The sequence below is a fragment of the Prunus mume genome, linkage group LG6, assembly GCF_029339155.1.
Source record: "Prunus mume cultivar Tortuosa linkage group LG6, ASM2933915v1, whole genome shotgun sequence".
Lineage (NCBI taxonomy): Eukaryota > Viridiplantae > Streptophyta > Magnoliopsida > Rosales > Rosaceae > Prunus > Prunus mume.
The window spans coordinates 20,975,623-21,000,396 of record NC_142703.1 but is presented as its reverse complement, the minus strand read 5'-3'; the positions used below and the strand labels follow the sequence as shown (position 1 = coordinate 21,000,396).

The 24,774-nt window shown below is 40.9% G+C and overlaps 3 protein-coding genes across 3 annotated transcripts; all 3 read left to right on the top strand.

Annotated features, from left to right (window-relative positions):
* Nucleotides 1-12,166: 12,166 nt before the first annotated feature.
* LOC148916406 (uncharacterized) lies at nucleotides 12,167-17,707 on the top strand. The gene is given in 6 exon segments (XM_089054885.1): nucleotides 12,167-13,992; nucleotides 13,995-14,090; nucleotides 15,673-15,981; nucleotides 16,588-16,763; nucleotides 16,887-17,403; nucleotides 17,489-17,707. Coding segments are annotated over 6 exon segments (2,559 nt in total). The 5' UTR covers nucleotides 12,167-12,560; the 3' UTR covers nucleotides 17,518-17,707.
* Nucleotides 17,708-21,459: 3,752 nt separating this feature from the next.
* LOC148916405 (uncharacterized) lies at nucleotides 21,460-22,452 on the top strand. The gene is made up of 3 exons (XM_089055127.1): nucleotides 21,460-21,885; nucleotides 21,968-22,120; nucleotides 22,213-22,452. Exons 1-3 carry the CDS (start codon nucleotides 21,460-21,462, stop codon nucleotides 22,450-22,452), a joined length of 819 nt encoding a protein of 272 aa, XP_088911253.1.
* On the top strand, nucleotides 22,295-24,774 carry LOC148916404 (uncharacterized). Its single transcript, XM_089055126.1, has 5 exons — nucleotides 22,295-23,393; nucleotides 23,478-23,562; nucleotides 23,634-23,730; nucleotides 24,396-24,618; nucleotides 24,714-24,774. The coding sequence occupies exons 1-5, from the start codon at nucleotides 23,065-23,067 to the stop codon at nucleotides 24,772-24,774; spliced, it is 795 nt and encodes a 264-aa protein (XP_088911252.1). The 5' UTR covers nucleotides 22,295-23,064.

The window sequence follows — 24,774 nt, the reverse complement described above, 5'->3', positions numbered from 1 at the left end:
GCAATCTTTCATCATGGTTGGCCAGAAGTAGCCATATCTCCTAATTAACCAGCACATTTTTCTCCCACCTTGATGCGCGCTCCACAGATTCCTTCATGGGTTTCCCCCATAACTTTCATGTATTCTTTCTTTCCGAGGCACCTTAAAAGCACCTCATCCTTGCTATTTCGGACCAAATATTCATTCCACATAAGGTAGTTTAAAGCCATGATTCGACTCTCTTTTCAGAGGGCAGAGTTGGATATCGTAGATAGGTCATGATAGGATTTCTCCAATCATCTTTAGTGATTGTGGCGAGTTGACATTTATCTCCATCCCCTGGCGAGCGGATGGTAGGCTTTTCTTTCCTACTCGATGATTCTTTGTACATTCTGGGCACTTTGCGCTGTATGTTCAATTCATGCCACCTTGGGATATGTTCCCAAGTGGCTTCTCCTGTCGAGAAGATTCCTAGCTGCCACCAAGTAGACCAAAGAAGGGCTTAGGCACTTGTATTCCTCAAAGAATTTGTTTTAAACCAGCATGCAATCTCCTGAATTTCCACAGATTGGATTCCTAGTTCTACCAGTATTTCTAAGCCAATGATTAAGGCCTCATATTACCTTACATTGTTGGTGCATTGGAAATCAATTGGAAAAATGTAGCGATGTCGATTCCAAGTGGTTCTTCCAAGACAATTCCACCTGCCTGAAGTTATATGGTTTTGATCCATCAAAGTATAACTTCCAAGGTGCAAGATGAATTGAGTAGATAGGATTGTTGAGGTGTGTGAGCTCGTCAATAGATCTGCATTTGCTATGTCTAAAGAGTCCATATTTTCAATCTCCTTCTCCGGTGATTCGCTAGGAAGTTGCCCGCACTTGTCCTTTGGCTTTACGAGGAACATATCTGAAGGCAAATTCTGTCAAGGCCAAGGTCCATTTTCCAATTCTGCCTCTTAGCATTGGTCTTGTTAGCATGTATTTGATCAGATCTGTTTTGGCAATGATATAGATGGTGTATGGCAGCATGTAATGTCTAGAGCTTCTGATGAAGTACAAGGCTAGGCAAAGTCTTTCAATTGCAGAATATTTTCTTTCCACTTCGAGTTCCTTAGGTAATAAACCTTTGTTCCTTTCCTTCCTTGTTATCTGAACCAATAAACTTCCAATGGATACTTCTAATGCGGATATATAGAGCTTGGTGGTGCCTCTCCTTGGTGGGGACAGGCTGGTGGATTTGAGAGGTAATGCTTGATTTCCTCAAAAGCTTGTTGGTGCTGTTCTTCCCACTTAAAGGTTTGTTCCTGTTTTAATCTTAACAAAGAAGAGAAAGGCTGGATCTTTCCTGCAGAATTGGATATAAATCTCCTCAAAAAATTAATTTTTCCTAAGAGACTTTGCAATTCCTTCTTGTTCCTAGGTGGCAAAGCTTCTATGATGGATCTTGCTTTGTTTTTGTCGATCTCTATGCCTCTTTGGTGGACCAAGAATCCTAGGAAATTTCCCGCTTGAACTCCAAAAACGCATTTCTTTGGGTTCATTTTCGCTTATGTTGCCTCATTCTTAGGAATGCTTTTCTTAGATCTGCATGTGGTTTCCCTCCTCACGGTGATTTAATCACAACATCATCAATATAAACTTCCAGGAATGTCCAATCATATCGTGGAAAAGCAGAATTCATTGCCCTTTGATAGGTAGCCCGTGCATTTCTCAAGCCAAAAGGCATTACATAAAGTGTATTCAAAAGCACCTATATGCCTGGACACATGAAGGTCGCCTTGTGGATATCTTCTTCTCGCCATCATGATCTGATTGTAACTGCGTTGCCATCCATAAAAGATAGCATCCGGTGGGCAGCCTCCATCTACTAGCATGTCTGCCATTGGCATAGGTACTCATCCTTGGGAGAAGGCTTCATCTGTTTACGTAATCCACGCAGATTGCCCAGCTTTTCCTTTTAGCCAACTGTACAATGTTAGCTAGCCAATCAAAGCATAGATGGCGGGCGATGAATCCGCCTTGAGCAGCCTTTCTATTTCTTCTTTGACTTTAGTTCTGTGTCCATGGACATCCTTCTTCGCCTGCTTGACCGGTAGGTATCCCTCTTTGATTGGCAGCTTGTGTTCTACCAATTCCCTGTCTAATCCTGGCATCTCATGATAATGCCAAGCAAAACAATCTTTGAACTCTTGTAGAAGTGCAACGAGTTCATTCTTAAGTGGCTCTTTCAATAGTGCGCTGATAAAGGTAGGCCTTGGATCCTCCCCTGTTCCTAAGTTTATTTCCTGCAGGATCTTCTACCTCTGGCAGAGAGTCATCCAGTGCGGCTGGTGCAAAATCTAGCACTTCCTCCTATAGTTCCTCTTCCTCCTGGCTTTCCGTGCTTTCATGAGTGAATTCGCCATGTTGATGGCTGAATTACAATGCGCAAAAAACTTTCTTTCCTCAGTATATCAACAATCTTTTTGTAATGGACCGGATTGTTGCAGCTCGATCCTTTTCTTGTTGATTGGGACTAGACATTAGTGCTATGGAAATTTAGAACAAAAGGTCTGTTCCAATCCTCCAAGGAATTGGTTAGACCTTCTTCAATGAGCCTCTGGGCCGTGACACCATGGGGCGGCCGTTAAGTTGACTCCAAAGAAGGTGAAAGGACCAAGGTCATCATGATAATACCTTGCCTCACAACACATGGCAGAAGGTAGAAATGGCCGTGGATCGGCCTCTATTATCTCCATGTAGCCTTCTTCATTCCATAAAGCTAACTGTTGATGAAGAGTGGAAGGAACACATAGACTACAGTGAATCCGGTCTCGCCAAGCAATGCATTGTAAGTGGTAGAGGTAGTTTCTACCACAAAGAATGCAACCTTCACTTCTTGCTTCCTACTAAAACATCCACATCTAGGATCCCAAGGGTTTTGGTGATGCCTCTGCGAAATTGGTGACGGTCAGGCGGGTTGGAATTAAATCCTTTTCATTACGCCCATTTTGCTCGATTCGTGCAGGCGAGAAGGTTGATGGCTGCACCTCCATCTACCATAGTTTTGGGAATAGGAACACCCCAAAGTTTTTGTTATAAACAAAGGTGCGAGGTGGTTTGCCATTTCTTTGGTTGGTTTGGAGAAGCAAAGCTGATCAGAGCCAACTTGTGGTTGTTCATACATCTGGGATCCTTGTCATTTCTTTATTACGGCCCTTCTTCCATACAACTTTGCATTCAAAACTTTCTTGGGAAAATCGTCTCAGTCTAGAGTGCTCTTGTCCTTCTACGCCCGAACTTCTGGCGGAATGAACACCTATATTGATGCCTAGGTCGACGTAACAAGTCCTCCAGTACGCGCAGAAGGACTCGGTTTCCGCATCAATTCTCCATCATAATCCATCATTCTCCATCATACTCCTCTGTCCATTCTCCTGGTTCTTACATTCAGGAGGCGCATTCAGTCATCTGTAGATGGTTCATAATCCAGCTGCTCCTCTTCATATTCCTCAACCCAGTCTCCTTGCCCTTCTCCGGAATAGGATCGGTTTTTCCTCAGTCGGGGAGTTTTAAGTAAATTTTCCGAGGTGGAGGCGAGAATGGATAGAAGGTTTCTTTGAGGATTTTGCTTCTTTCAACCGTGGTTGAGAGATTGCTTGTTACATGCAGGAAATATTTACGGCTCTTGCCCTTTTTGGGCAGTGGCCTCTGGAAGCACCTATGCGTTTTCGTTATTGAGAATGTGCGATCTTGTCTCTGAACCCTCCTCCTTTGGGTTCTTATCGGCTCCATTGTTGATACGCCACTTTTCAACGAATACCACACCTTCAATGATGGGCGCAAAGGTTTATCATACAGGCACTCTTATTGATGTTTCTTCCTTGGGTGCTTAGTCATTCTTCTGCTGGATTGGACAGACCTAGGGTAGTTTCTCTGTGACCTTACACACCTCGGGCGTGGTTCCAATCGGTCAAAAACACTTGGAGTGGGCAGATCCTTTTTCGGGATTACCTCGGCTCGACCTCACACACTTGCACTGCGAGCACTATTCAGGTGAAATGGTTGCTTTTGGTCTTTCCATAGTCTCCTTTGAAACTATTACGCTTCTCTGGAGTCGGCCTCTATACATCCCTCTTCGTTCTAGCCAATTTAGGTTGACCATATTAACTTGTGGCGGGAAAGGATCGTGGTGACGGATGGAGGCTTTTCTCGCTAACTTGACCTTCCTGCTATTATCCCTTCTGTATAACATCTCTGAAAACAACACAACTATTGGTAGAATGATTCCAAGAATTGTGCCATCTCACATATTATGTCTCCCCTTGAGTTCTTTGGTTTGGGCATTCGTAAGGCGTCTCTATTGCTTTCTGTAGCAACATTTCATCAAACAAAGCATCTACTTTGGTGGATCGAAAGAATATACTTTGCTCTGCATGGGTTTGTTTGGAACGAACCCTCCCTGTGAATGGTGGCGGCTTTTGATCCCTTGGAGGCTTTGTAAGGGTTTTACAAGTGATGGGATGCTTTAATTTTGCCATCTCCGCAACTGCGACCTCTCTCTCCTCCGACTCCTCTGCATCTTCTTGACTCACTCCAATCATATGTATTGAGGAAGAAGGGATTTGTAATACGTGCCTTTGGAAGAGTTTCTTTTTCTGTTCCTCTCTGAGCAATTCCTCGTACTTAGCTTATCGCCGATTCTGCGGATCTCAAACAACATCCCATCAAATCTTTTCCTTAGAGAAATTTTGAGGCAGCCTGACCATTTGGATGAAGTGTCTTTCTTCGATGGGGATTCGGCACTTCATTTTGAGCTTCTGAACCTGTTTATAAAGTCTTGGCGGGTTCATCTTCACTCTGTTTGAGAGCGGCAAGGTCCGATGGTGACTTGTGGTGAATCTGTAATAATAGTCATGGAAGACGCTCTCCATTTGCTCAAGTCTAAATAGAATTTCTTTGGCAGTTAGTGTACCAAGTGAAAGCTTGTCCAGAGAGAGTTCCCAAAAAGTCTTAGCTTTTAAAGTGGGTTATTCTCTATGGCTATGCATTGGGTGGAAAATCTGCCTACATGCTCAACTGATGAAGCATGAGGATCCTCTCCGTTGAATAAAGTGAAGTTTGGTACTTTAAAACCTGGGGACAAGGGTATCTGATCGATATAAGGTGGATATGGCTTCCTATAGGTGGGCCTTTCTCCCCTCCTGGCTTCCCGCTCCATCATTTCCCTGATCATCCTCTGTAATGCCCCCACGTCATTTAGAGCATTACGCAGGAGGGGTTTTGTCCTGATACGCCGAGCAAATCGTAGTTACGGTGAGCAAATCGTGGTTCGCCTATATGGTCTAAGCGAACTTCTTCCTGTGCTCCTCAGCTCTTCCAGTCGGGTGGTTCCTCCAGTTTGCCCCTGCTGTTTCATCGTTATTGGCATAAGGATAGTTTCCCCCTCTGCCTCTCCTTCCTCTTGCGGGTGGAGGGAATGGATTAAGGGTCCATCATACGGGCGTGAGGAGTAATATTCACTGCTGTTGGGCAAATTTCCATAGGAGATCTTGTGGGGCGCTTGCTGCGAACAAGGTGAGGTTACGCTTATTCTGGGACTTGTCTGGCGCAGAGCTTACGGCGTATTGGGGCCACGTTCTTGGGCGGGAACAACCACTTCCTGTGTCGGCTGGATTTCTCCCGTTACGGTATCCGGCTACATTGCACCGAGAGGATTCTCTTGACATGGCCATGCCAATCACGGTGGGGACCATAGGGAAGGTCTAGTTCTTTGGACCACCTCATCGGGATTAGAATTACAGCCATGGCGACCTCGTCCTTCTTGAATTGCCTATTGACCTGCCATTGCATCATGGTGTCATATTATTTAAGTGTCTTGGCTCCTTTGTGTTGTGACCTCTTGTCGTAACCACAATTCTATGTCAGAGTTCATCCTTAAGGCGGTCCTGGACCTCCGCTTCTGTCTTTGCCATGTCTTGAATCACGGGCATCACTTTCTTCGATTCGGTCCTTCCACGAGGCCACTTGGTTTATTTCCATGTCGTGGTGTGGGTTACGGCTAGAGCTTCCGTATTCATGGTGGTAAAGAACAATGTATCTTGAGAAGTCCCACCGTGCCAAATTGTTTGCCGTTTTGCGTTTACTCTGTGATGGAAGGGCAAAGTTCCCACCGCCTTGAGAACCATAAAGTGGTCAACAAGTCGACTTTCTTTGGTGTCTTGAGCGTGCCTTTGCTAGTAATAAAAATTCTAGCGAATTAGTTTGGAATGGATAACTTGCGCCCCTAATATCTTGATTTCGCAAACAAGCGATTGTGAATTTGGGTGAGAATATCTCCCAAGTAAGTTCTTTTCTTGCCTCGATGGTGAGGACTTTAACAATTTATCTCAAGATAACGAGGTATTCGGCGGAATGGTTGATGGAATTTAAAGCTGTTTTTAAAGCGTAACGCCTTTACAAAACTATAACAATAAATACTCATGCTAGGGAGATGAAGATCTGATTGGAACTCCATTTCTGGATGGGTGGCTCTGATACAATGGACTGAAATACCGGCTGGACTGGGAATGTCGGGCGGATCACCCATTGGATTTGTCCGCCCGGCCGGATCGAGATGCTTGGGCCGGATCGAATGTTGACAACTCGATTGCTAAGCTTCAACTATAAATCGATACCAAAGGTTGATTCGCAGAGCTTCAATGTACTTTAAGCTTTGTGAAGCTTGAGTGGGCGAGCTGCGGCTTCTTGATCTGTAGGGCGAAGTGGCACATTCTCGAGGACTTGATGGGCTAGAGACCGCACTGTAAAATTTGTTGAGGTTTTCATGTTTGGGAAAAGCTCAAGCTCTGCTGTCTTGGTTTTTTGCTAAACCAAATTTGTAACGAGAGAAATCTCGTTTTGAATGACTTATTTTCTAAGTCCAACCTTGGGAATTCTAATCTAAAGCTGGTTTTCACTTGGAATTCAAGTGAGCTTCTGGTTGATTTTGAGTTGTTTGTGTTGGTGTCTTGGCTCAATGAGCTTTGGTTGCTTCAGTGTTTTGAAGGTTTTTGAGATCAAGTGATCATTTTGAGTTTTTGTTTTGATTGATTTTTTGGTTGTTTTTTTGAGTGTGTTCTACCCTGTTCACTCTTTCTTGTATTTATAGAAAAACTGTTTCTTCTCTGGAGTAGGGTGATTGTGTTTTTTTATTGGGCGGCAAAGATATTTTCCCCCTTTTCCTCTTCTTCTTCAGTTTTGGCAGATAGGCTCTCAGATAGGCGATCACTTCCCTATTTTCAGCTGCCCCTTGTGATATTTTACCCGTGATGGTTAGTTTGATTCCTTTTGGACAGACTCCCGCTTTCCTGCTTATCCCTCTCGAGATTGTAACTTGCTTATCTTCTTGGGAGAATTACCTTATCTGAGAAGACAGAAGAAAAATCTCTGAATATACATATATAAGAGGGATTTGATCTTCAGTTCTTCAGAATCAACTTGATGTCATGAACCCTTCAATCACTTCTTCTATGGCTGTTGCTATTGCTAACTTCCGTCATTCTTGACTTCCGCCATTGCCGACTTTTTATCCCGAAGTTGCCATTCTTGACTTTTTATCCCGAGGTTGCCACGTGGGATTGTTCTTCTTCTTGGACTCCCTCTTCCTATTATGTTGGGCCTGTGAGGCCCAAATCAACCTTGTTTGCTCTGATGAGCCTTGGACTCTTACAGTTTTGGGCTTCCATCTTTCATTTAAATTTGGATGTGTCAATTTTGGCCCAAACACTACCAAAAACAGGTTTCCCAATATCTCTTTGATTGCTTCTACTAATTCCACAAGGATTTGACCAAACTTCCTCCTTTAAGCTTTGACCGATAGATTGCCTTCTAAGAAACATCTTCTTTGTCTCCAATTAATCCTTGTCGTACATCTTAATGGTTTTTGAGTCCAATTTGACAACTTTTCGTCCAATTCCTCTAATTAGGGACCAACTACACAATTCTCACAAAATACCTTAAACCCAACAATTTAATCCAAGAAAATCGATAAATAAATAAGCAAAGGACGCATAAAATATATGTAAAATATGGACTTATCACAATGCTCCCTCTTACCTGTTGGAAATAGACTAGCTCCAACGCTTCCTTTTACCTTTTGGAAACCAAAGAGAGCCTTCACCTTCTATAAATTGGGAGGCATTGCACAGGCAAAACCAACCCCTCTGGTTGTCGCAAGTCTCTCAAAGAGCCATGAGAACTCACCCTTCTTGTTCGCAAACATTCCGACCAACATAGTCATTCCTAAGCCATCAACCTCCATTCTTTAGCTGCTGCAAGCATCCCAGCAATCATTGATCAACATCTCTTGGTTGCTCAAGCACCCTAGCAACCATCAGACCACCTTCCTTCCTCCCTTTTCTAGCCTTGAAATCCTCCATTTTCCCTATAAGCCTCACCAAGCATAACTCCAAGCTTTTCCTTCCTCCTCATACCCTTCCAAGCTATAAACACCATAGCCTTGAAGCCTCAAGCTTTTCCTTCCATCCTCCCACCTCTAGAATTCATAAATCTCTCTAGAATCATAGTCACAAATACCATAGCCTTCAAAGTCTTAAGTTTTTCTTTCCTCAGCCATTCTCTTTAAAACCCCATTCATTTGACTGCTCTAAGCATCCCAACACCATCATAGCTAAACAATCAAACTAGCATAGCCAAAATTAAGCATATCAAACACCAAGCCAAGCACAAACATTATCATTTGCTAAACTTGTGGATCTTTAGCTCCCACACTCCAAGCTCTCATGCCAAGCTCATATAATCTCATATCAACATTAGCAAGTCATCTTCAACCATGCAAAAGCGACCAAGCATTCATCAAGTTGCTGGAAATCTACTCAAGACACCCATATATATATATATATATATCTCTATCTCTCTATCTCTCTCTCTCTCTCTCTCTCTCTCTCTCTCTCTCTCACACACACACAAAAAGCAACATCCCAAAAGAATCTAAAACACCCGTCCTCTCAAGCTAAGTTGAAACCATAATCATTACCTTTTTAGTAAGAAAACGCAGACCTAAAGAATCTAGCTGCCGAAAACACCTAAAATCTCAAGCCTTAATCCTTTCTTTATACTCATTTTCTCTTAGCTCCCACGCCACAAGCCTCTCATGCGAAGCCTAGTAGTATCTTAATTCACCAAAGCAAACTCTCATGCCAAGCCTGTGCAACATCAATGCACCATCTCCAAGTATTTGTCTAGTTGTCGGAAACATCAGCACAAAACATACAACCGCTGGAAGAAGATTAAAGTACTCCTCTAGGACTTGCTTCTCCCTTGAGATGGTTTGGGCCTAGTTCTTGCTAACTCAGAAAAAAGGGCAACGAAGGCTTGATTCACCACTCTATGGCGGCACAAGAATCAACAAGCCCGGACAAGCCTTTCGACGAAAAAAGACCCCAACAATAGTGAAAAGAAATTATTGAGGATTTCTTTTCGCTTATTTTTGATATACCCCTTAAAGTGTATTGGAGTCTCACTTTGCCCCCTGAAACTCATTTCATCTTACTTTTCCCCATTTTCATACATACTTGTCTCACTTTACCCAATTTTCATAAAATATTAATACAAATTTATAAATAAACCTAATCCTAGACATGTATTTATAAAAAAACCCAAGCACTATTTAAACATAGAAACACACCCAAAATCAACCTCAAAGTCAACTTTTTGGGTGTGTTTATAAATGAGTTTTGAGTGTGTGTAATGATGGGTTTTGGGTGTGTTTATATGTTTAAATAGTGCTTGGGTTTTTTTATAATTTCAATTCCCATTTTGGGTGTTTTAGTGAAACTCCCAAATATTAATTAAAAATTAAAATACATAAAAAAATGTTACTGAAAAATTAATTTTTAGAAAAAGAAGATTTTAAAAAAATTGCATCCTACCTCCCCTCCCTCTTCATCTCCGCTCTGCCCGTCCTCCTTTTCTCTCTCACACTGCGACCCAAACCTTACCCCCTCCCCAATCCACTCACTGCCTCTCTCTCTCTCTCTCTCTCTCTCTCTCTCTCTCTCTCTCTCTCTCTCATCTTCCTCCTCCCCTCCTCCCTCTCTCTCTCTCTCTTGTTTGTCTCCCCAACTACCTATGCCCACCCCCACCCTGGCTACAATCCACCCTTGACCCATCTCCCAAACATTAGAATATATTAATGTTTTTAATATCTCATTTGATCTAAAATTTTGAACTTTAATTTTTAATTTTTAATTAATATTTTATGAAAATAGGGTAAAGTGAGACAAGCATAAAGATCTTGGTGGCGTTGGAGTCAGAATGGCCAATCATTTTAATCTTGCTGCTCTTGCAAAGCTGGGTTGGAAATGCATTACTGACCATTCCAACTGGTGGGTCAAGGGTGTTTCTCAAAAATATTTAAGATATGAAAATTTTTTTAGCATGCAGAAAAAATCTAATCATTCTGTAGCCTGGAAGTCAATTTTGGATGCTAGATAGGTGTTATGCAAAGGTTTGAGATGGGTGGTGGGCAATGGCGATTCTATTCCTTTCTGGACCTCCCATTGGGTTTTGCTTTTCCCCCTCTTTGATCTCATTCCCGAGCACCAAAGAGGTTCTTTGAATCTTGATGAAAGAATTTCAGACTTTATCATAAACAACAGCTGGGACAAAAGAAAATTATCTCAGGTTATTGATGATGATTTGACTGAGAAAATCTTATCTATTCCTTTGCCAAGAACTAATCTGCAGGACAAATTGATCTGGGGTCCCAACCCAAATGGTTCCCTCACTATCAAAAGTGCATACAACTTACAATTTCAGGATCAACCATCCCACCCCCATGCGGGCCTGCTTAAGAAAGTATGGAAGCTCAACATTCCCCCGAAAGTGAAGATTTTTGTCAGTTGCTCATTCGTAAAAGACTTGAAGTGAGAGCCAGGCTTCATGATTCATGCAACATATCATCACTGTGTCCCTTCTGTCAAAGCTCACCTAAGACTACTCAACACTTGTTTATGGACTGCCAGTTTGCTAAGGATGTGTGGGCTCTCTCTACTGATCTCATGCCCATTCTCTCGCAGAGGAGCTGATAATTGGCTTTTGTCGTTGAGCGCCACGTCCACAAAGTCTGATTTGGACCTTCTCTCCAAAGCTCTCCTTATATGTTGGCAAATCTGGGAGGCTAGGAACAATGTGGTGTTCAATGACTCTAAGGCCACCCAGCTCATTTGTATTCATGTCGCTACTGTGTTGGTCTGGACTTTTGGAGGCTTAACTCGACTTCCAGATTTGGTTCAATTGATTCTATGATTATTAAGTGGCATCCTCCTCCCACTGGCTGGATTAAGGTCAATTTTGACGGGTCTCTTATGAATTCTCATGCTTCCACAGGTTTTGTCATTCGGGATTGTGAGGGGCATGTCCTCGTTGCGGTCTCTAACAATATTGGCGAAAATTCCATTAATGTTGCTGAATGTATTGCTCTTCGTGATGGTCTTGCCGCTGCTCTTGATAGAGGATGAGATCAAATTGTGATTGAAGGGGATTCTAAGCTTGTCATTGACAGTATCTTGGGTAAAACTAACCCTTGGTGTATCCAACAGTTATTCAAGATAATTGGGCCTGTCCTCTTCTGCTGCAAGCATCCTTTCAACACTTTTTAGGAGGCCAACTTCACGGCGGATGCGGTTGCAAAATTAGGTCATGGTCTTTCTAATCAAGTTTTGTGGGAGCGTGGGCTTCGTTATCTGTTAGGACCCCCTTTTATTTTGACCTCTTACGCTCTTGTCACGAGGCTTTGTCTTGTAATTTTTTCTTTTCCATATCAAAAAAAAAGTGAAAAATAGGATAAAGTGAGACAAAATGAGTTTTAGGGGGCAAAGTGAGACTCAAATACACTTTCAGGGTATATCAAAAAATAAGCTTGTTGTTGTAAAATAAACGAGATATGCTAGAATATTGAGTTGCACGTAAAGTAGATGAGACACGATATTTAACGAGGTTTGGCCATGCCTACGTCCTCGGAAAGCAGCAATAGTAACTTTTTCATTATGTAAAATAATAGGTTACAACTTTAATGTTTACAATATACGTAGCTCAATGATTTTTCTCTCTACTTTATTTTTCCTCTCCCCTCATTCTCCCTTTCTTTCCTTGTCATATTTCTTCTGTTCCTTTCTCCCCTCTCTGTCTGGGCTCTCTCTTCCTTCCCTGATGGTTGGTGTGTCAATGCAAAGGCATAATAATGCCTTATTTATAGACTAAGGAAATGATGCCCTACAAGTGATAAGCCTCCGTGATGTGGCTGACAAGGAATCCAAGATGTGGGCTCCACGCACTATCTTTACAACACTTGTCGCATTTATAGTACGGGCAAACAGGCAGGCAGGCAAAACGCTTTACCTCGGTGGGGTGTTGAAAAAACCACCTGTCCCCGGTGGCAGAGCACCACTACCCGCTAGCCAGCCAGCACACACTAGACAGGGTAGACACTGAGGTTTCTCCATTTTCTTGAACTTTCTTTCACTCTCCATTCTTCGCCACCACGACGTTCTTACGGTATCGTGCAGTTAGGGTTTGTTTACAGGGCAGCAGACAAAGATGACAATGGAAGATATATCTTGGAATTTGAAGCTGTCAGAGGTGAAGCAGAGGAGTCTCGGAAAAGCCCACGAGACCTTGCGCGCCCAAGCAGATTCCATGATCCAATTCAGCGTGCAGTGGAAGGAGCTTGTGGACCTCTTCGACTCCACCAGGAACTCGCTCCAGACCGAATTACATGAGCTCCAAGAGCTGAAGAAGGAAATCGACTGTAGATTGGCGGATTTTGAAACCAAAGAGTTGAACTTCAACTTGGTGATGGAAGCTAAAGCCAAGCAATTGCAGGGCATTGTACAGGAGGTTGAAGAGAGTAAGTCCCAATTGCAATCCCTTAAGTTGTCTATTCAAGAACATTGCGAAAAATATGAGGTTGAAGTGAATCGATTGGGGAAAGTACAGAAATTGGTTAAAGGCAAGGAGAGGCAATTAAATGCAGTTCAGGGTAAGGTTGTCGAACAGTGGAAAGAATTTGATTTGAAAGATGAGGAAATTAGAGCCAAACAAACATTGATTGAAGAATATGACAGAGAGATGAAATCCAAGGAGCAGAAACCTGGTTTGATTCATAAATTAGTGCTGGAGTACTCGAATGCAATTGAATCGAAAATAAAAGATTTTAATTTGCTTGAGAAATCAGTGGGGGTGTGGGACTGCAAACTTGAATTGAGAGAGTTGGAAATTAAAAGGTGGTTTGAGAAGCTTGAAAAACAATTTGAGTCAAAAGTTGAGGAACTTAATTTGATTGATAAGAGGGTCAAGGATTGCATGAATGAGGTTCAGTTGAAAGAAAAGCTTTTATATCCCCGCGAAAAGCATTTGGATTCTCTTGATAAGTCGATTCAAGAATGTGCGAGGCGACTCCAACAACAGGCCAAAGAGCTGGAATTGAAACAACAACAATTTGAGAAGTCCACTGAAGAACACACCCGAAAGCAGAAATCGAAGGAGAAGGCTGATACCCTTCATTCTCAAGTGAAGGTTGAGCAATTGGAATGCATCCTTAACAACAATGCTGTTGTTCCTTCGCCTACAAACAATCAATCAAGCATCATCAGAGATGGTAGGAGCTTGCAGGTGTTCATGAATGAGTATTTTAGGATGACTGATAGAGTGTCTGCGGAAGTCTCAACTGGTCTACACGTGTCATCAGACCCAGCAAAATTAGTTTTGGATGCAATGCAAGGGTTTTACACTTCAAATTCAACTGTGGGAGACAGGGAGTTTGGTTTTGATTTGAGTGTAATTCGAAGAAGCTGTGTTCATTTGTTAAAGGAGTTAAAGAGGGTCTCACCAGAAATTAATGATCAGGTGAGAGAAGAAGCGAAGAAGTTGGCGGGTGATTGGAAAGCTAAGATGATTGTGGCAGCTGACAATTGGTTGGAGGTTTTGGGTTATTTGTGGCTTCTTACTGCATATGACTTGGCCTCTACTTATGGCGTGGGGAGCTTCAAACTCTTCGTGGTATAGCTGCCGAGCATGGATTGCCAGCTGAAAGGTGTGGGATCCTTGACATGGCAGATAAGGCACCTGGTAATATATATATATATATATATTTTGCAAAACAAACTTCTTTCATATTTATATCTGTTTTTATTTTTTTATATTTTTTTACTATTCTCTCTCTCTCTCTCTCTGAATGTGTACATAAAAATATTAAATTGATGGGTTATTTATTATATTTCTTCGCTATGGGCATCTACGACCTCTGAATTTATGTATTCGAGTTGAAGTTTCATTTTATTAGATTGGAATGCTGCAATTGTGTAGCATGTGGTTAGCGTAGCTTGTGGTTCCTCTTGCTGCCTGCTGTTTCCTACAGCCTAGATTCTTATAGTTTGTTGTCTTTTTCGCTCGCTTTGTTGGCCCTTGGGCCCTGTGGCTTCCTTAGCCACTTTCCTTTCATGTTCTCTCTTGTCTTTGGCAATAAATTGCATTTCCTTTAAAAATATATATATATATATATATATTTCTTATCCTTTTTGAGCTAATAAGTAGAAATCTATGTCAGTAGCAGTTGATGCACTGTACATATTATGGGAAGGGATAAGGTCATAGGCCTGTGAATCTTTTTTATTTTGTTTTATAACATTGCTGTCACAAGTAAAAGTTCTAAAATGGTAATGCAGTGCCTTAAGGGAGCTTCTTTTCAGAAGAAGAAAAAAAGACGAGAACAGGAAAAATTCAATGCCTATAGTTCTTGCATTATGGAGTAGCATTGGTTACATTCTGTTGTGGCATTCTTTATGTACTTTGAGAAGTCATTGCAAGCAATGATGAAAATATTTAAGAAATATTTATATTGTAAACAGTTTTTTATTTTTATTTTTCAAGAAGTTAATGCTTTCTCCTTTTTGCTGGCCTGAAAATAGTGAACAGTTTAATTTCTCCCTTTTTTAAATTGTGCTATGCATCTCTTGTTGCATGTTCTTTTCTCATTTATATCGTAAGAATCCTACTGGACATATTTTCGACCAAAAACAGTGCCACGTATACTCTTCTTTTGGTGCCATTTGATCGTAGATCTTGTTAGTGCAAACTATGGCGATACCATATCCTCCAATTTTGCTCACTAGCACATGCTGATTTGGCATATGCAACCAAGCCTTCATTTTTATTTTTCTCATTTGTCTCTAGCTTTCCTTGGTAAGATTTGAATATAATAGCTATGTGCACCCTGATGAGGACATCTTTGTCAAACCCATTAGGGTTTACAAACGAAAGAGATGGAAGAGGGGATTATTAATTAGTTTCCTAATTATTTGTTAGTTCCTAGGTTCTCTAAGTTTTCCAGATTTCATTAGGATTTTTAGTTTTTCCAGATTAGGATTTCTAAGTTTCCTATTTTATTTGGATTAGGAATAAGTTTAATTTTCCTTTTCACTCTAGGGTTAGATTATTATAAATACCCTGCCTATGTAAGGGAGTTGAGTTGTTGAGATATAAAGAAAAGCTTATTTCCAGAGATTGGAGACTACTTGGTGTGAAGCCAAACCCCTGGAGTGATTCCAGACCTATCCCTTTTGTTCTATTTTCTGTTTTCCATTGTTTTCGCTTCCGCTAAACTACCTAAATACCCAATTCACCCATATCCCTGTCTTTTACAATTGTAAAGCGAGTGGCATCAGTTGCTCCACTATCAAAACAGAGAAACCAGAATCTTCACTGGGTGAGAATGCAGCAACCTTTTCTTCTCCAAATCTTCAACTAACTGCCACCACAAATGCTAGGAATTTGCAGGGGGTTCCAAATGAGCATTTGAGTAGGAGTCATTTCACACAGAATGAAACTTTGCAGATTGCTACAGATGCATTGCCTTCTGCGTTAAATGGGGATGGGTTTGTAAAGCTTCTTGGGATGATTTCTCGGGATAAACAGCTTCTCGAATATTATCGGGGATTTGGTTTTGGAGATAAGATCACTGGTAATTTTCTGAAAATTAGCTTTGATATTGGTTTGTGTTCCACTTACCATTGCTCCTATTTATTTTTTAATATGCTATTTAACTTCTTTCTGCAATTTAGAGTATTTTGGCAATAGGTGTTAGTAACTAAGAGTGTCCAAGATTCTTGTCCCCCTTGGGGTGGATGATAGTTATTCTTGGCTTGGTTTTATATTCCTTCAAGAATTAATGGGTCAAATATTAGCAAATGGCTTGAAGGTGATTGAGAAACCTAAGATAACTTTTATTGATACAAGGATAAGGTATTACAAAAATGTACAATGAAGTTAAGTCAGTAAACCTTATGAGGAAATTGTACAATGAAGTTAATTCAGTAAGAAAGTATTTGCAGATTAATTGTGTTGGGATCTTTTATATATTGGAAGTGAAGGTTTCAAGTTCCGGTTCATGTTTTGCCTCATTGTGGTACGCTGTGTTTTCCTTCCATAATTATTGTGTTCTAGTTTGTTCTTTTATATGCCCAGTTGTCAGTTAATGCATTGGTAACATTATTCTGTTTAAAGTTTGGGTGGTTAAGCTTATCTGAATTAGATTGATGAAAATCCTTCACTGTTGTTTTACATTTAGCGGATGTTATTGCAAATCTTATTGAGAGGAAGCAACTGATTGAGGCTGTTAGATGCATTTACACCTTCAATTTAATGGACAAGTTTCCCCCGGTACCACTCTTAAAAGAATACGTGGATGATATACAGAAGCATTCCTGGAAAAAGTACGTGAAAAGGAAATCACTTGATGAAAAGGTACCTTAGCTCTTCTTTGCACATGCAATATCTGATTCTTAAATGGTTAAATTAATCTAGCTAGGGCACTCCTCAATATAATTATACATCTTTCTTTTAAGGCTTGATTAATTTTGATCACAGGATAAGATTGCAGACAATCAAATGGTTGATCTATTAGATGTGATTCAATGTATCAAAGACTACAACCTCGAGTCTGAATACCCATCCAGGGACATTGAAGTAGAAATAACTAAGCTGCAAAAACTAAAGGAGAACTACAAACGTTGTCATGCCTCCAAGGTTGAACAACAGCAGAAAAAAGGGACGAAACGTAGTTTTGATGCTTTTGCTCCCAAGTTTCAACCACAACATCCTAAAAGTAAATGTAAGCTGACAACAGTAGCAGCTGCTACACCATATGCGTTGCCAACTCCCACCTCTGGATATCCTCAGTCAAGTTCATCCACTTTGCCGTATGAAAACAATGGACGCCCTGGGCAATTCGGCATGGATGCCAGCTACAAAGACATTTCCAGAGGAAATTGTTTCCATTGCGGCGAGTTAGGACATTGGAGCCACAACTGTCGGAAATACTCATCGGAGAAAGAGAAATTAGATATGACAAAAATTATCTGCTTAAAGCCCCTTGTGGATAAAGGTTATCTATTTAGCTGATAGTTGAAATTCTTAATGTGTCTTGACTTTGGAGCGACTAATGAATCACATTTGGAATTTTGTTTCAGGGGTTCAAGGAAAGAAAGAAGCTACGTGATGGAAGATTTACTTCGCTCTGTAGCTCAGGCAGTGGGAATGGTTAAAGCAAGGAATTTCATAAGAATAGTACTTTAATTTTGTCAAGCATATTATATGTACATGCAGTAAGACTTAACATCCTTTCAGTAGCGTGTTTAATAGATGATAATTTCCTGTAAATTTTTCAAATAAAATTTGTGTTTGCAAAATTGTTTCTTTCACGTATTCTAGATTGCAAGCTAACAGTTTTTTTTTCTGCCAAAGCAAGCTAACCATTTGTGCATTATTAGTCCTCCTAACATCTCTTTTGTAGATACTCTAAGACAACATCAGTTTTCTTGCTCTGCGATTTTTCTCCCAACCCTAACCCCCTTCTCTTCTTGTGCCGCTGGGAGGAAGTGGTCACTGACCCTCCTCCCCACCCTCCTTTCACTCCCTCTTTCTCTCTACCCCTTCCTCCCTCTTTATCTTCACTTTTTCTGGTTTTTTCTTCTTTTTCCGTCCTCCTCTTCCTCTTTTCTTTCCTTTTCTGGTTCCCTCTCCCCCTTCCTCTCTCTTTTTCTGTTCTCTCACTCCATGTTTTTCGATTTTTTTTTCTCTTTCTTTCGTCATCTTCCTCCTTTCTTTTCTTGTTTTCTCCCTCATTCCCCTTTTCCTGCCGTTTCCTTTCTCTTCCACCTCTTTGGGGGTTTTGCTCTGATTTTGCAGAGTGATTCTCGGTTTTTCAATTTTTTGCTTTTGTTTTTTATTTTTGTCTTTTTGTTTTTCCGGATTTGAGCCTGTTTGGTTGCCCCGTGGCTCTCTCTAAGAGTTGGTTGCTTCTCCCTACTGTGGTGATTGCTTGAGCCTTGTGCTCTGTGTTGAGATTAAATGTCTCATGCCGTTGTGCCCCCTGTTTTTCGCCAATCTAACCCAACATCTCCTATTTTTGCCTTCTCTTGTATCGGATCTGGACTCTCCATTGGAATACATCAACTATATCTATAAGCGCTTTGCAGCGCTATTATCGGAGTGTATTTAGGGCTTTTGCTAAGGTTCTTGCCTTATTTTAAACAAAAATTCGTTTAAGGAATAAGGTGGGTGCCTTATTTTAAAACTTTCAATGATTTTTTGGTTGTACTTCATAAAGCGGGCTTTTCCCACGTTGTTTGAGGAGCCTTATTCACGGAATTGTAAAAGGACGTGGTTTGTCCACATGGGAAAGACTGTCTGACAAAGGCTCGCTTGAAAAGAAGCTCCAAGCTTTAAATTCTTGATTCGTGACCTCCTCCATTTTCACCTTTCAGAATTCCTACTGTCGCATCAAGAGAACCAGAGTTTTTCATAAAAATCCTAACTTCTGATTTTCAAACTTCGAACTTTCAAATACAAAGATAACCATTTGATCAAATGGTGCCAAAAAAAGACTCTGCTGCTCCTGATTCTTCTTCATCAAAGACTATACCCTAGGGTCCTCCCTTCATTTCGGGGGATGGAGTGAGTGAGTTTGCCGATGTATTTCATGCTCTAGTTGAAAGATTTGCCAATGGTCGAGCTTAATTCTTACTCTGTAAAGGATATTGTTAGCTTTTCAAACAATAACTGTGTCCTGGAACCTAGATATCTGGAGAAGAAGGGTGATAAGCTGTGCAAGTATGAATCTCACTCAATCAGGGCTCCTATCCCAGCTTGTCAGTCGAAAGGAATCGACTAGATGAATTGAAGCAAGACACTACCAAGGTTGTTTCCAAAAATCGATGTGTCGAGCGTGGACCTTCACTGGGCAGATTGGGTAAAGAGGATGGAACCTCAGTACAAGAATTCTTGGCTCGATAATGGTATCTATCATGCCATTACGTATTCGACTATTCAACTTCAAGCCGATCCTCCACTTCTCAATCCTACATTAATGTTCTGGAACAGTGCCTCCAACACTTTCGACTTTGGGGATGGTCCGATGTCAATCTCCATCCTTGACCTTGCTGTGGTTTTTGGATTTCGGCCTTATGGAAGAAGCGCCGATTGGTTGAGAGATTTCCAAGATGATCCTTCAAAGGATAAAGAGAGGAAAAAGAGCATTGAAACTCTTTTTGGGATAATTGTCTGCAGTCGAGCTTATGGGGCCTTCGTGAGGGATTCATATTTCCCAGTCCCTCCAATTGTATTACAACGGAGTGGCTCCAGCTAGCAAAGGGTCTGGCCACTTATAGAGATATTGCTATCGGTCCGTTAATGTTGGCCTCCATCTAGGCTCAGACTATAATGAGGGGTAAGTTATAAGGGGTAAGTTATAAGGGGTTCACTTTATAGTCATTGGATCAATCCAAGAGTTGGGGAGAATTGGAATAAAGTTGTGCAATCGGGTAGGTGAGGAACCCAAACCCGAATTTAATATCCAGCAATGAAGTTGGTCCCAACAAAAAAAAAAAGAGGCAAGTTCGAAGTTTGAACAGAAAAAACCCATTGATCTCAAACTCATAGCTTGAGAAACCGCTAAGCTCGAGAAACGGTTGAAGGCAACGCAACGCGGTTGAAGGCAAAGGTTAACGATGGTTGAACGCAACTCCACTATCTAAACCGTGAAAAAGTATTTATTTTGAGTGGAAGGAGCAAAGGCGTGGATTCAGAAACAGTGAAAAGACGAAGCAGTGGAAGGGGAAGGAGAGAAGCCGTATTCGTTGGAAGTGATAGGTTCCATTTGTGGAGCAAAGCCGCACAAAGACCCAACACAGACACCTTGCGATTGTTCAATAACCAGCATTTGGTGAGTAATTTATGGAATTTGAGATTAGAGTTAGAGTAACCGTTTTCCCCAATTTGTACCATGAATGTTGTTAGATTTGGCATCTCTTCTTTGTGCTTCACTTGCATGTTAATTTTTGTTTGGGTATATGTTAAAAAACGAATGAAAATAAAGTCAATAACATGTCAATAATGATATGAATAAGGTAATGGTGTTGAATTGGAGGAGGCCCTCAAAACCTTCCACATTTGAAGCAGTGCAGAGTGCAGATTATCTCTAGCGCTAGAATATATATAATTTTTGAAATAAATATTATTTCCGTTGTTACTAAATTTGCCTGTTAAAAATGAGAATAGATAATAATAAACTCATGAATAAAAGTGCAAAGCATTTGAAAAAAGGTTGATCTATGACGATTATGGCTGACTGAAGAAAAAGCTAGAAAGAAAGAAGGATGTGGCAATGGCTTAGCGAGCAGATAGCAGAGCAGATGCTTTGCTTTGCTTCCTTCCACCATCTTTCTTATTTATTTATTTATTTTGTGTTGTGTATGAGATGACAATAATTGTCATGTGTGTGAAGTGCAGAACTTGCCTAGATTGCACTCACACTCACTCATGCATCAACCATTGATTGGAGTTTGGATCCATAAATAAAACACATGCTATTGCTTGTAATTCATAGAATCATTGCATTAACAGGTATTTGCACAAAATATGTCATATTGCTTTAATGATGTTAAAGCCTGTGATCAGTAATCCCTATGCGCATGTACTTTGTAAAATTTGTAATGTGCTGGTTGACTAGTTGTGTAAATACCAATGTGATTGTGCAAATACGTGGTAGTATATGTGTTCACGTTATTTCATCTTGTATTTCAGGAAATGGGATCCAACGTGGAGCTGGTATGGCCAGAGTCAGAGGCATATTCCTCACGGGTGAACAACTGCTCACATGCAAATTCATCCCTAGCTGTAATTGAGCGAAGTTGAGTGCCGAACAATTAGAACAATTCAAGACATCATGCTTTGGCCATCTTCTGAATATAGATAAGATTCAGTTTAGCGGGCAGATTGTGCATGGGGTTGTGTTGCGTAGAGTAGCGGGGCAGGGTGTGAAAGACTTGGATGGACTGAGTTTCTTAATAGGGTGCGACGTTGCTCAGTTCACTCGTCAGGATTTCTGTTTGATCTCAGGGCTTCGTTTTGGGGAAGTGCCAAGTTTCCAGTGGAGAAAGTGATGAAATTAGACTTGAAAAGATATTTTATAGACGAAGGAATTACATGTAATGCTTTAGAAGAAGCATTTGTGAGGTGCACAGAGGAAGATGACGTCTACAAGCTAGCTCTTGTTTACTTTGCTGAGTTAGTGGTTTTGGGAAGGGACAAACATTTGAACATCAATCTAAATTACCTGACCCTTGTAGAGGACTTGGATGCGTTCAACAGGTTTCCATGGGGTTCGGTGTCGTTTGACAAAACCCAAGACAGTCTGTTTTCTGCACCAACAAAGTATGTGAAAAGCTTTGAAAATGAAGAGGGAAGAGGGAAGGGGAAAAGTAAGGTAACCGGAACAAGCCGGAGAAATGAGAAGGGCAAGAAGGATAACCATGGTGAAGTGCAAAGGGGTGGCTGGAGTTTTAAAGGTTTCACGTATGCTTTCCAGGTACATGGTAATAATGTTCATGTTGTTATATTTTGTTGACTTTAAAACTTAAATAATAACTTGTGTCCTGTGAATTGTGTAGATTTGGGTATATGAATTAATTCCTAGAATGGCGGACCTGAATTGCTGCAAGGTTGTTGATCCGACAGCTCTCCCGCATATTTTGCGATGGAGAACTACTACGTCTGTTCCCGAGATGAGAAAGTTAAACAATTATTTTTTCCAGAGCAAAGAGGTTTGGTTTGCAGCCCTTGGAACTATTTATAAGATTCAATGAAATTATGAAGTAGAATGATTGCATATGACTCTTGTCTTTTTCTGAAACAGTCAGTTCAGTTGCGGGCGCTATGTCCAAGTGAAGAGGAAATGAGACAACCATATTGGAGTTGGCACAGGGTCGCCTCTGCTGTTGTCTCGGCAGAGTCAATTCCTTCTTCATGTGCTGACCTTGATGAGTTGAACAAGGCGGTAAGCTTGTTGAGGTCCGAGTTGTTTCAAGTAAAGCGGGAAAAGGACGTCCTTGAGTTAAAGGTCATACGGATGGAAAAAATTTGGACCACTGTTTAGGTCCTCATTTTGAGCAGGAAGTGAGAAAGGACATAGCTTTACTGAAAGAAAGGACGAATCGTTGTGTCGTGTCACATCTATTTAAAGGATATGAGGAAGTAGATGGCATGCAATGGGATGAAGGGCCAAGTAATAGAAATGAAGGAGAGGAAAATGAAGAGGAGGACATTGAAGGGGGTGAAGGGCCAAATAATAGAAATGAGGGAGAGGACAAGGAAGAGGAGGGGATTGAAAGGGGTGAAGGGGCAAGTAAGACAAATGAGGGAGAGGAAAAGGAAGAGGAGGGGATTGAAGGGGGTGAAGTGCCAAGTAAGAGAAATGAGGGAGAGGAAAAGGAAGAGGAGGGGATTGAAGGAGGTGAAGTGCAAAGAAAACCAAGGGAGGTAGAGGAAGCTCAAAGGAAAAGAAGTGAGGGAGAGCAAGTGAAAATAAAAAGCAGCAAAGGAGAGGAAGCGCAAAGAAAGAGCATTGAGGGAGAGGAAGAACTGCAAAGAAAAAGTAGTGAGGGAGAGGATCCAAAAAAAAAGAAGGAAGGGCAAGGAAGTGAAAAGACAGAGAAGTGAGGAAAAGGAAGTGCAAAGAAACCAATGTGAGGAAGAGGATGATGAAGTTATGTTGGTTGGCGATGACATTGGTGAGAGCATGGAGGGGACAAAGGTTGAGGTTACTCTCGGGGACATTGATTTGGATCAACCTACAGCTGTGTTATCTCAGTTGAACGTTTGGTTGAATGATGAAGGTCAAGGTGTGGAACCAAGGGTCCAATTACGGAAGAGGAAGATGATTATTCCTATGTGGAAGATGATTGAAGCTAGTGAAGTGGTTCAAAAAAATTTGCCAAAGACAACCCGACTTCGGACGTTAGACCCAATGAAGGCGATTCCGCATGATGATATGGTGAAATTGCTGAAACTTTGTTCGGAATGGCGCCATAACCCAAAGTAAGTCCTTTGTTTTTTGAGATAGAAGGCATGAGTGTATATATTTTTTAATTGTTGTGTTCTAAAACTTTTTTATATTCATAGTTTGGTGATGCAATTTGGCAACGTGGAAGCTGAGATTGAATTCTTCGCTTCCCTCGTCAAAGCTGACGGTTGGCTGAAAGGAGATGTAAGTTTAATTGATTATGCATTTGTTTGAATGTGCATAGATTATGAGATTGACAAGGAAAACATGTGCAGCACATTGATTTGGGCTTGTATCTCATCCGGAAGCGACAACAACAAGTTGGAGGAAGTAGAAATATCGGATTGGACAACGACCGATGTATTTTTTATGGTATGTGATGCAGGATGCATAGGACCTAAATTGTTTAGTTTCCTAATTGATTTGTTAGTTTCCTATATTCTTTAGTTTTCCAAATCCTAGTAGGATTTCTAAGTTAGTTTTCCAAATCGTATTAGGATTTCTAAGTTTCCTATTTTATTAGGAATAGGATTTCTGTTTTACCTGGGGATTGTAATTCTATTGTCTCTAGGTTTTAGTTTGCTATAAATACCCCTATGTAGTTCTTTACAATTCAGATTTGAATATTGATTAAACATTCCTTTAAACTCTCTGATTGCTGCCTGCCTTCTACCTTTTCTTCCCTTCAGCTTTTCTTATCTGTTCTGTCTTATTGCTCTAAGTGTTTAAACTAACACACCCGGCTGTGCTACATCAGTATGGCATAGGCCTTGACGAAGTGCAGTTAATAATTACAAATTATCCATACTTGCTTTGTGGAGGTGTTTAACCATTGATTGTTTTCTATTTCACATAATCACATCCATACTTGCTTTGCGGATAATAAAAGGAAAAAAGAGCAAGTTGGGTGGAAAATTAGAACCAGTTTATGAACGTTGTAAATGGCAAGGTTCCGGCTTGTGGATTGGATTGGCAGAACACGTATAAGGTGTATGTACCTTGTATGTTGCCAAAATATAAGCATTGGGTGGCTCTAGAGATTGATCTGATTCAGTGTGAAATCAAAGTCTACGATTCAATGGTTTCACTCATTCCAGATCAGAGCTTAAAGGAAGAACTCGGCCCCCTGTCAATTACGATTCCAAATCTTCTGCACACCCTCGACTTTTATGAAGAAGGTGTTTACGCGAACGAGTGCACCCGAGATTGGTGGTGTCCATGGCCAATACATCGTGTGGATGTTCCACAACAGGCTAATCAGTGAGCACAACTTTTTATTTAATTTTATTACTTTAATTTGTCAATTATGTTAGAATGTCATTAGTTGAATTGATCGAGTTCTTGTTTTGCTTCAGAGGCGATTGTGGTATGTTCGTGTTGAAGTACATTGAGCTGTTGAGTGCTGAGATTCCTTAG

What these genes read in the sequence shown, in the direction of transcription:
- LOC148916405 (XM_089055127.1), top strand. Translation starts at nt 21,460, where the DNA reads ATGAAATTAGACTTGAAAAGATATTTTATAGACGAAGGAATTACATGT. An exon ending in GTTTCACGTATGCTTTCCAG is followed by an intron (nt 21,886 to 21,967) that starts GTACATGGTAAT and finishes TGAATTGTGTAG; the next exon opens with ATTTGGGTATATGAATTAAT. An exon ending in ATTTTTTCCAGAGCAAAGAG is followed by an intron (nt 22,121 to 22,212) that starts GTTTGGTTTGCA and finishes TTTCTGAAACAG; the next exon opens with TCAGTTCAGTTGCGGGCGCT.
- LOC148916404 (XM_089055126.1), top strand. Translation starts at nt 23,065, where the DNA reads ATGTTGGTTGGCGATGACATTGGTGAGAGCATGGAGGGGACAAAGGTT. An exon ending in GAATGGCGCCATAACCCAAA is followed by an intron (nt 23,394 to 23,477) that starts GTAAGTCCTTTG and finishes TTATATTCATAG; the next exon opens with TTTGGTGATGCAATTTGGCA. An exon ending in CGACCGATGTATTTTTTATG is followed by an intron (nt 23,731 to 24,395) that starts GTATGTGATGCA and finishes GGGTGGCTCTAG; the next exon opens with AGATTGATCTGATTCAGTGT.